We start from the raw sequence: 12252 nt of genomic DNA, 5'->3' as shown, positions 1-12252 counted from the left end.
TCCAATCGAAGCGATGTGCAGCATTTAGTCTCTCTTCCATGGGTTTGGGGATGTTAAGGCACATTGCTTGTGTTTTGGTAGTGTTGAGTTTGTAGTATGACTGTTGGCTGTGTGTGTGGAGTTCTCTGTGTAGGGTGGGTAGTGTAATGTGTGGTTGTGTGAGTGTCAGTAGAATGTCATCTGCAAAGAGATTGAGTTTGTATTCCGTTTGGCCTCGCACTCCATGTACAGGTGATACTCGAAAAATTAGAATATTGTGCAAAAGTTCATTTATTTCAGTAATACAACGTAAAAGGGGAAACTAATATAGGAGATACACATTACATGCAAAGCGAGAGTTCAAGCCGTGATTTGTCATAAGTGCAATTATGGCTTACAGCTCATGAAAACCCCAAATCCACAATCTCAGTAAATTAGAATATTGTGAAAAGGTACACTATTCTAGCCTCACAGTGTCGCTCTAATCAGCTAAGTAAGCCATAACACCTGCAAAGGGTTTCTGAGCCTTTAAATGGTCTCTCTAGTCTGGTTCTGTAGGAATCGCAATCATGGGGAAGACTGCTGACCTGACAGTTGTGCAGAAAACCATCATTGATACCCTCCATAAGGAGGGAAAGCATCAAAAGGTAATTGCAAAGGAAGTTGGATGTTCCCAAAGTGCTGTATCAAAGCACATTAATAGAAAGTTATGTGGAAGGGAAAAGTGTGCACAAGCAGCAGGGATGACCGCAGCCTGGAGAGGATTGTCAGGAAAAGGCCATTTAAATGTGTTGGGGACTTTCACAAGGAGTGAACTGAGGCTGGAGTCAGTGCATCAAGAGCCACCACACACAGACGGATCCTGGACATGGGCTTCAGATGTCGTATTCCTCTTGTCAAGCCGCTCCTGAACAACAAACAACGTCAGAAGCGTCTTACCTGGGCTAAAGAAACACAGACCTTGTCAGTGGTCCAAAGTCCTCTTTTCTGATGGGAGCAACTTTTGCATCTCATTTGGAAAGCAAGGACCCAGAGTCTGGAGGAAGAATGGAGAGGCACACACTGCAAGATGCTTGAAGTCCAGTGTGAAGTTTCCACAGTCTGTGTTGATTTGGGGAGCCATGTCATCTGCTGGTGTTGGTCCACTGTGCTTCATTAAGTCCAGGGCCAACGCAGCCGTCTACCAGGAGATTTTGGAGCACTTCATGCTTCCTTCCGCAGACGAGCTTTATGGGGATGCTGACTTCATTTTCCACCTGCCCACACTGCCAAAAGCACCAAAAGCATCAATGACCGTGGGATTATTGTGCTTGATTGGCCAGCAAACTCGCCTGACCTTTCTCTTGGCTTTGCCAAGACAAAGATGAGACATGAGACCGACCAATGCAGAAGAGCTGAAGGCCGCAATTGAAGCATCCTGGTCAAATCACGGCTTGAACTTGCTATGCATGTAATGCGTCTATCTCATATATTAGTTTCCCCTTTTACGTTGCATTACTGAAATAAATGAACTTTTGCACGATAGTCAAATTTTTCAAGTATCACCTGTTTGTCCCTATTGTTCCATATGGCTATGGCCAGGGGCTCTAGGGACAAAACATAAAGCAGGGGAGATAGGGGACATCCCTGTCGAGTTCAGTTGGTGATCTGGAAGGGCTTTGAACAGAAACCTGAGCTCAACACCGTTGCTGTACAGGGCTTTAATTACCGATAGGAAGAGGGGTGAGAAGCCATAAGTCCTTATGGTTTTGTGGAGAAAGTACCAGTTCAGGTGATCAAATGCCTTTTTGGTGTCTAGGGATAGCATAATGCTTTCCTGTTTTGTTTTTCTTTAGGAGATTGTATAGGTCTAACACTTTCCTTGTGTTGTCTGGGCCTTGTCTGCCTGCTATGAACCCCACTTGATCTGTGTGGATGAAGGTCTGTAATATGGCTTTGAGCCTTTCTGCGTATATTTTTGCATAAAGCTTGGCATCCGCGTTAATCAGAGAGATCTGCCTTACATTTTGGCATACAGTTGGGGGTTTCCCTGGTTTGGGGATAGTTATAACATGCGCTGACAGGAACTCAGTCAGGAAGGTTCCCATCCTGGTTGTTTTGTTAAAGAAATGGGTGAGAAGAGTGGCCAGTGAGTGTTTGAATGTGGCTTGTACAGGTTGGTGAGCCCGTCATGACTCCGTGCCTTCCCTCTAGGCGTTTTGTCTATGTGGTGTGATATCTCATCTGTGGTAATGGGTGTGGTGAGCTGTGCTGATTGTTGCTTTTGTATATTGGGGAGGGCAAGTTTAAGTATGAGCATATTGAGGTGGGGGTAGGTTGAGGCATGTTTTGGTGTTCTTTCAGATTGTATAAGGTGCCGTAGTAGCGTGCGAATTCATTGCAGATCTGGATTTCATTTATTTCTCCCTGTACAAATTGTATCCGGTTTTGCAGATTTGGGGAGGGGTTCGCTTGGTTCCGTCTGTGGAGGTCTTGGGCTTGTTTTAAGGAGGTTGAGTAAAGAGGTGTGGGTGATCTTTTTGAGGTATGACGCTCTGCTTATCAGAATCCCTCGTATAACCGGCTTGTGTGCTAACCATAGTGTACAGTAAAAACAAAGATAGGTCGCACCACAATACACTGTAGAGAAATACAGTAGTGTACTTATATCAATCAGAGTAAAGATATACAATAGTCGTGATATTAAATGAGCAGGTAGGCAACCAGGTGGACTTGCAGGAGCTTGGATTTAGTGTAGGCCTGTATGGGTTGTGGATCTTGAGATGGTAAATGTAACGGATCACCTGGCACCCCGACTGGGTACCTCCGTTGAAGGATGCTACTAGCGCTTCCTGAGGACTCAAAGCACTGCAGCAGACACCACAACCACCGAACCGGAGAAGCATACAAATGCTCTCAAGCATATGAATGCTGTAAACAGCAGAACAGGAAAAGCATACAATCAGCTTACAGTCCTGGCAATCAGCATATGTTACGGTTACCCCCAGGCTAGCTGATGGCTGGACCGCTTGGATGTCCTGGTCCCAGAGTGTGGAGAGAGAGTAGTGCTATTCCGGTCGGCAGACCACCAGAGTCCTGTGAATACAAAGCAATCCCACTAGCTCTAGTATAGCTAGGATACCGTGGTTCCCACAAAACGAGTCGAGGCTGCAATTTGAAGGTCAAACACGAACTGGCTTTAATGGCACAGGGACAGCGTTATCTATGCAAAAGCCCAGGTCCAGGGACAGCCCCCTCTGGACCTGATGGGATACAAGGACAATACATACAGTTGACCAATGACAATACACTGCATCGTTTGAAATAGTCCCCGCCCAACTTGGAGATAATGATTCCAACGGTTATGGCAATGCAATTATCTCCAAGTGCACAGAATCCTACGTGCATTTCCAACATGTAAAAACAGAACAAATATATATTTATAACAATGTACACAATATCCCTGATATTCCACCATTCGTTAGCTCGGGTCTGAGCGCATCAGATAGACTAATAGCGCTCAGACCTTACGAACGGTATGGCTAGTCTCTGAGGTATAAGTCTTTTCGTGTCTCATTGTCCCGAACACGAGATGGCGGCCATCTTTTCCGCTTGTGAATAGGCGAGCGGGTATCGGTCCCAAAACTCCTGGAACTAAACACGGATGGCCAGCTGCACGAATACCGCTCTCTGAGAATAAAAGAATATTCTCAATAATCCACAGGAATGAATAGCTCTGGTAACATGAAATAATCCACACATGAGCCAAGGCTTAATGCTGGAACAAGACTGATTTACTGGGAGCAACAGGCATTCAGTAACAGACTCCTCCTCTGGGCTAGGCTAGATAATTGAGTTTCAGCAACATACTAAACTCAATTATCTGCTGGCCAGCAATATTACAATTTACAGTATTTTCAGAAAAGTACTTTCCATAATACATACATCCCTGGGTAGCTGAGGATACTGGGAGTTACATATCCAAAACTCACGAAATTCCGTTCGGCAGTTTCCGTGTCGCATCGTGTGGAAGTTTGCGTCTAATTACACTAAAACTACCATACGAACGTTGCATTTGGTTATATAGAACTGCTCCCCTTGTTCGGTAGATTCCACCTCCCGAATGCCGGTTTGATTCGTGAGGTGGAAAGTAGTCAGCCGGGACTTCCATGATGACCAGGTGTTTGTGGAATTGCCATGCCGAAAATAGTTCCAGGCAAATCATGCGTAAGTCTCGCTGACCGCGTTCGTGAGTTTTAAGATGGCCGCCATCCTTTGTTCTCGCCACGTGTTCGTATGCCGAATGGCGGCCACCTAGGAGCAATTAAATGCGGTTTCCTCAACCTTCTAAGTTCTGATCGCTACCCAGGGTGGTCTTGGTTCGGTAGATGAATACATTGCTCAACATACATAAACTAAAGGAACTTATTACTCAAATTTAAACTGCAGGGAGAAGGCATAACCGAAGGCACACAGGTAAATACATACAAATCCTTCACAGTAAAGTTCTCTTGATTCAGGTTAAAATATGTGAATACAGAAAAAAAGAGACTCCAATAGTACAGATTGCAACTGGCAATAAAAAGGAACAGGAAAACTTCACAGCAGGGTGGTATTTTCACTCACTTATTGGAGAGCTAGGACTAGCTCAGGTATAACTAGCATTCAGTGCTATAGGTGTTAGTAGACAGAGGTGGTCCTCTGTATGGAGAAAAGATAAAACCAAATATAGTGCTCACTATATATATATATATATATATATATATATATATATATATATATATATATATATATATATTACTTGAAGATTTTTTGTAATAAAATTTAGAAAAGTGATTGCGGCATATTACGACCACGTTGTCCGTCCCAGCGCCCTATGGGAAAGGTATGCCGGGCAAGGAGGATCGTGAGTGTTTACACGCCCCCTTGCTAGAACAGGACACTCCAAGTAGGGGCTGGGCGGAGCTTCCCCTATGCGTCTGTAGGTAGGGGATTGATTGTGAGAGATTGTGGGACGGACGTTATAGGAAAGTACGTCCCCCAGCTATGCAGTATGGGAATAGTAGTTCCCGGGTAGAGCGTACCCGGAAGGAACTACAAATAAAATGGCAAATAACGAAAAGAAAAAAAGTACACGAAAATAATGACAAATATAATCGCGACAATGCTATCATTCAAAGAACATAAGAGATAAATATCTTGCTACAGAGTATTGGAAACAAGTAAAATGACATCAAAAGTTGAGTATCTCACAACATGATGGCGAGAACAAGTGGATATCCCATACATAATAACTTTCAATTGGATTTATTATATATATATATATATATATATATATATATATATATTAGACCAGTGCATAACAATATTTCTGGCAGGTAAAATAGGGACAGAAAACATATTATATTTGTCTGTGGGGTAGGTTACACCTTGTTGTAAGGAAAATAGCCTACCTTTTAAAACCAAAACAAGAATTCTCCTTTAATTTGGTGAATAGACCATGGTTAGGTTATTAACTTTAGTAGAAAAAATAGAAGAGGACAGGAGACATGGCAAAAACATAAAATGAAGAAATAAAAATATGAAATAGAGAAAAAATATACTCACTTATAAAATCAAGAGAAATTTGTGTAAAAATCTTTGTAAAAGAAAAAAGGGGACTTAAAAACAAGTTAAAAAATTAGGTCAAATTCGGCCATTAAGCCCTTCTGGGGCAAGAGTTTTGATGTGGAAAACCCAGTTCATTTCTCTTTTGCCTAAAATTTGTGTCGTATCTCCACCTCTCCAGGGGATATTAACTTGTTCTATTCCAATAGTTTTTAGAAATTTCGGGTCTTTATTGGGTATTTAAAATTATTTTAGAAACTGGTTTTCGTACCCTCTTCTAATATTGCGGCAGTGTTCCGCTAGTCTGACCTCGAGGCATCTTTTTTAGTCATACCTACGTATTGAAGTCCACACGGAAGTGGTCTGGGTGCCAGGTCCATCTAGGATTAACCCTGCCTGCTGTAAACCTAGCAGTTTCAGAGAAACTGCTTTGTTTACAAATGGGTTAATCCAGCCTCTAGTGGCTGTCTCATTGACAGCTGCTAGAGGCGCTTCTCACTGTGATTTTCAGTGAGAAGACACCAGCGTCCATATGAAAGCATTGAGAATGCTTTCCTATGGACTGGCTGAATGCACGCACGGCTCTTGCCGCGCATGCGCATTCAGCCGATGACTGTGGAAAGGAGGGAGCCCGGCGCTGGAGAAAGGTGAGTGTTTAACCCTCTTCCTCCCCCTTCAGCCTGGCGGGAGTGGGACCCGGAGGGTGGGAGCACCCTCAGGGCACTATAGTGCCAGGAAAACAAATACATTTACTACACTTAAAAAACCCTTAGGTCTGGATAAAAAAACAAACTTGTTTTATGTTGTATATTTTTCTTAGTATAGTAGTATCTTGTGAGAATAGTCTTGAAACTAGGGGCACCTCTAAATATTATATTCGGTCTGTCTGGAATTTGATCTTTCAAAAGATCATCTTGTTTAAGAATGTGCCTATGCTTGTTTGTTGTTTTTTTTTTTGCATATTTTTATTATTATAATCCAAAATAATAGGTAATGTTGGGGGAATCTTCTTTTCTTTTTTTTTTTGCCTTGTATTTTAAGTTATTTTCTTTCTTTACTCTTAACCGTATTGAGGGCTGCATACAATTTATCTATTTTACATTTTTTGTCAGTGAACTTGTTTCTTAATGAGGTAGATTGGGTATAGAAGTTCTTGATTTGGGAGCAATTGCGGTGGAGACAAAGGAATTGACTTTTTGGAATGCCATCTAGCCAAGATTTGTGGTGGCAACTGTAAAAGTCAATTTTTTTTTTTAATATAAAGTAAACTATGTGACATGATAGAAATAATGGTCTGTAAAGAAAGCCCTACTTGTCCTGATAATATATATCTTGCATGGGAACAGTAAATGAGAGAGGAAAATTACAGCTAAATACAAAGACCAAAAAAGTGTTAAAACTGCTCTGGTCCTTAACGTACAACATGGCCAAAACAGCTCTGGTTCTGAAGGGGTTAAAGGTACACATCTTCCGCCATTGGTGTTCAATGCTAAGCCCAATGCCCACATGGGTGCGGATTTTGTGTTCTTGGTTTGGTTGATAGGACCGGATCAGTGGGTGCTGAAGGTTTGTTCTTGGTTTGGTTGATCAGATCAGTGGGTGCTAATGGTGTGTTCTTGGTTTGGTTGATCAGATCCGTGGGTGCGGATGGTGTGTTCTTGGTTTGGTTGATCAGATCCGTGGGTGCGGATGGTGTGTTCTTGGTTTGGTTGATAGGATCAGTGGGTGCGGATGGTGTGTTCTTGGTTTGGTTGATAGGATCAGTGGGTGCAGATGGTGTGTTCTTGGTTTGGTTGATCGGATCAGTGGGTGCGGATGGTGTGTTCTTGGTTTGGTTGATCGGATCAGTGGGTGCTGATGGTGTGTTCTTGGTTTGGTTGATCGGATCAGTGGGTGCAGATGGTGTGTTCTTGGTTTGGTTGATAGGGTCAGTGGGTGCGGATGGTGTGTTCTTGGTTTGGTTGATCGGGTCAGTGGGTGCGGATGGTGTGTTCTTGGTTTGGTTGATCGGATCAGTGGGTGCAGATGGTGTGTTCTTGGTTTGGTTGATAGGGTCAGTGGGTGCGGATGGTGTGTTCGGTGTTGGTTAAATGCTCTCTCTCTTGCAGATATGGCTAATCTATCTCTGAATGATAACGATGGTTCGAGTGGAGCCTCAGATCAGGACACTCTTGCTCCTCTGCCTCTCCCTGGAGCTTCACCATGGCCTCTGCTCCCCACCTTTTCCTATCAGTATCCAGCCCCTCACCCATACAGTACACAGCCGCCAGCTTACCATGAGCTCTCCTCCTACAGTTACGGTGTGGGCAGTGGTGGGAGCCAACACAGTGAAGGTGAGTGTCCATGTCATATGACCTCCCAATCGTTGGGTCTAGGTCGAACTGCTATATTTAATACCCTGATGGGTGCTGTGCCCTGTATGATGCCTTCATAACACTGTAAGGTCCAGCTGGATTCCTCACTAGTGGGCGCCTGATAGCTTCTCTCCCCTTGGGCATCGTTGGTTGGCAGAGGAATATCCTCTACATGCTGGTATCTGCCCTACCTGGCATTGGAATGCGGTGACACACTGTCAGTGTTGTGCGACTTTATTGCCGGTTCATGCCATGATCTGTGTGTACTGCGCTATTGCTTGATCTTGTTTACATTAAATTGCTCCAGCAATACTGTGATCACACTAATCTGAATTTTAGGAATAGTGTTCTCAAAGGGTCATTAGAAATGGGGTCATAGTGAAAACTGGTCAATAAATAGCGCCTCTGGGGGAAAGTAAAGCGGAAACATGAGAGCATGTCTGTAATTTGACTCTGTAAGCCCCCCAAAGACACGAAAGTGGTATACTTTTGGGGTATGCAAGTCTAGTGTCTCTGTAGCAGTATAGAACACAATTTGTGAAAATCACCATTAAAACTTAAACTTTGCTTCTGGATCAACATTATTCTTGGGAAAAAATTGAAAAGTGCTTCAAACAAACATTTTTAATCAACAGCAAAAACAGATGCGAGGAATTCTGAACTTGATGGACGCAAGTCTCTTTTCAGGCTATGTAACTACATAGCTATGTACTACATAATGTGTGAAAATAAATTAAATGTATAGTTTATCGTGAATTTCCCAAAATGTAAATATTAATATAAACCCACGTAGTCAATATTTGGCCAAAAAATAACTGAAAACAAATGTATTCTTTCTGGCTGTTAAAGTTTATGATGCGTCCATAAGTGCCAAAAAAGCCGTAAGGAATCTAACAAAAGTTGTTAATGTGGGATGTTCAAAAAAGGCACCTCATAGTTTGGGTTTTTGTTCTGGGTGTTTTTTTTGTTATTTGCCCCAGAGGTGTAACTTTTTTTTTTTTTTACTTTTTACCTTTTTGCTGTACAGGTAGTAGAAGCAGTGGCTCCACACGCAGTGATGGGGGCCATGGTGTACAGAAGGAGGATCGCCCTGGCACTGGTGGCGGAGCAGAGTCTAAATCTGGTTCTGGAAGCGAATCTGAATATTCAACCCGCAGCAGCCTGAGACGAGGGGCAGGAGGAAATAGTGGACCCGCCAGTGACCGCTCTGCTTCCTCTCGACCTCAACCTTCTCCTCACCATCATCCACCATCACTTCACTCCTACCCTGCTCCTGGTCTCCCTCTCTCCTATAATCCAATGATGCTCATGATGATGCCACCACCCCCTCTTCCGCCACCTTCCTCTGTTCCTCCTGGTGGTCAGCCTCTGGTACGTGACCTTGCATCAGTTCCCCCTGAGCTAACTGCCAGCCGCCAGTCCTTCCACATGGCCATGGGCAATCCCAGCGAGTTCTTTGTTGATGTCATGTGATACAGGCCTGACTGTGACGTAGCTAGCTCCACACCTGCCTAGTCCTGGACTTGGTCATTAACACTCCGTAGTTTTAAGGAATTCCTGTATTCTATGCAGATTAATCTAGCATTATTCAATCGAACAGGACTGGTCAGATTCCTCATATTGTTGGGATTAGCGTGGATATTTCGATAGGAAAGAATCTGTCATGTTCCTTTGGAGGTAGATGTATCTCAGCATGTTTCTGGCTGTTGGGTTAAGCTTTGTCTAAGGCTATGTCCATGAAGAAGAAAAGAAAATGGTACGCTGCTCGCGGTACAACTGACCATGTTCCTGGGAGTTTGACTGGTGATTCCTGTTCAGACCAGGTCCGGAGGTTTCACCGCTTTACTCCAAAACACTAAATGTAGCATTAATTACCGGACTCCACCCTATATCCAACGCACATGTATGTATCTATAAGCAGACGCTGGGCGTGATCATTATATGAAGTATTTTTAATCTCCTTTTTACCAGTGTTTTTTTTGAATGGCGTTCCTATGTACAGGGGCCTTGTAACAGGGTTTTTATTTTTGTGGGGCGGGGGGTTAATGGTGATTAGTTCTCCACTTCCTGTGGTAGGGTGTGAGTCTCTCTACCAGCCCCTTCCACGACAAAGCAATGGCTGTGAAATGACCCCTCTACTCCCCCCGATTTCCTCCTCTATTGCAGGAGACTATATATTCATGTGCCTTATTCTCTTTGGGGTCTCCCAGAGGTGGAAGACATTGTACCTGTGCCAAGGAAGCTCGTGTCCCTGACCCATTGCTGACAGGTAAACCCTGAAGTTGGAGATGGTTTAACAAGAGCACGTGCTATTCACCCTCCTTGTAATGTCACATGTTGGTGACACTGTTCCCATGTGCCTTACGTGACGTGCCCCTAGGAATACAACCTGTGCAATGTGTTTATAGGGGTGCTTATACAAAGCATCTAAGCAAAGTGTTTTATGGGAGTAAAATGTGAGAATCGGTTGCTTTTTACTGCCTGCTCTTCACTAATCAATTGGAAGTGCCTCACTTATTGCCCTTTTTATGTATTTATTACTTTTTTTTTTTTTGTGTATAAACTCCATAATAAACAAAGGAATCCTTGTGTTTGCTAGCCAGTGCTTTGCAGTCTCATACTACCTCTGTGTGCTTGGATTGATCCTGATATTGTATAATGCACAGCAGAACCGAGTTAAATACTGCATGGTGAATCAGTAGTTACCGCTGAGGTGGATCCCAGTTATATACAGTACCTGTAGTGAAACACTGCATTCACTGCTCAACTCATCAGTACAAATAATTATATACAGTACCCGGAGAAACACTGCATTCACTGCTCCACTCATCAATAAAAAGTTACATAGAGTACCCGGAGAAACACTGCATTCACTGCTCAACTCATCAATAAAAAGTTACATAGAGTACCCGGAGAAACACTGCATTCACTGCTCAACTCATCAATAGACATAGTTATATACAGTACCCGGAGAAACACTACATTCACTGCTCAACTCATCAATAGAAAGTTACATAGAGTACCCGGAGAAACACTGCATTCACTGCTCAACTCATCAATAGACATAGTTATATACAGTACCCGGAGAAACACTGCATTCACTGCTCAACTCATCAGTACAAATAATTATATACAGTACCCGGAGAAACACTGCATTCACTGCTCAACTCATCAATAGAAAGTTACATAGAGTACCCGGAGAAACACTGCATTCACTGCTCAACTCATCAATAGAATTAGTTATATACAGTACCCGGAGAAACACTGCATTCACTGCTCAACTCATCAATAGAAAGTTACATAGAGTACCCGGAGAAACACTGCATTCACTGCTCAACTCATCGATAGAATTAGTTATATACAGTACCCGGAGAAACACTGCATTCACTGCTCAACTCATCAGTAGAAATAGTTATATACAGTACCCGGAGAAACACTGCATTCACTGCTCAACTCATCGATAGAAATAATTATATACAGTACCCGGAGAAACACTGCATTCACTGCTCAACTCATCAGTACAAATAATTATATACAGTACCCGGAGAAACACTACATTCACTGCTCAACTCATCAATAGACATAGTTATATACAGTACCTGGAGAAACACTGCATTCACTGCTCAACTCATCAATAGACATCGTTATATCCAGTACCCGGAGAAACACTGCATTCACTGCTCAACTCATCAATAGACATCGTTATATCCAGTACCCGGAGAAACACTGCATTCACTGCTCAACTCATCAATAGAAAGTTACATAGAGTACCCGGAGAAACACTACATTCACTGCTCAACTCATCAATAGAAAGTTACATAGAGTACCCGGAGAAACACTACATTCACTGCTCCACTCATCAGTAGAAATAGTTATATACAGTACCTGGAGAAACACTGCATTCACTGCTCAACTCATCGATAGAAATAGTTATATACAGTACCTGGAGAAACACTGCATTCACTGCTCAACTCATCAATAGAAAGTTACATAGAGTACCCGGAGAAACACTGCATTCACTGCTCAACTCATCAGTAGAAATAGTTATATACAGTACCCGGAGAAACACTGCATTCACTGCTCAACTCATCAGTAGAAATAGTTATATACAGTACCTGGAGAAACACTGCATTCACTGCTCAACTCATCAATAGAAAGTTACATAGAGTACCCGGAGAAACACTGCATTCACTGCTCAACTCATCAGTAGAAATAGTTATATCCAGTACCCGGAGAAACACTGCATTCACTGCTCAACTCATCAGTAGAAATAGTTATATACAGTACCCGGAGAAAAACTGCATTCACTGCTCAACTCATCAATAGAAATAGT

The 12252-nt window shown here is 42.9% G+C and overlaps 1 protein-coding gene across 1 annotated transcript in view; it reads left to right on the top strand.

Annotated features, from left to right (window-relative positions):
- The window catches only part of DVL2 (dishevelled segment polarity protein 2), an 81182-nt gene extending 70714 nt beyond the window's left edge, over window positions 1-10468 (top strand). Inside the window, exons 14-15 of the mRNA XM_063449841.1 lie at window positions 7674-7898; window positions 8947-10468. Of these exons, the coding sequence (XP_063305911.1) occupies window positions 7674-7898; window positions 8947-9392 (671 nt within the window). The 3' untranslated portion in view covers window positions 9393-10468. The remainder of the gene's footprint in view (window positions 1-7673; window positions 7899-8946) is intronic.
- The last annotated feature ends 1784 nt before the right edge of the window (window positions 10469-12252 follow it).

This window comes from Pelobates fuscus, chromosome 3 (genome assembly GCF_036172605.1).
Source record: "Pelobates fuscus isolate aPelFus1 chromosome 3, aPelFus1.pri, whole genome shotgun sequence".
NCBI classification, from domain to species: Eukaryota; Metazoa; Chordata; class Amphibia; order Anura; family Pelobatidae; genus Pelobates; species Pelobates fuscus.
This window is presented reverse-complemented; position numbering and strand designations above follow the sequence as displayed.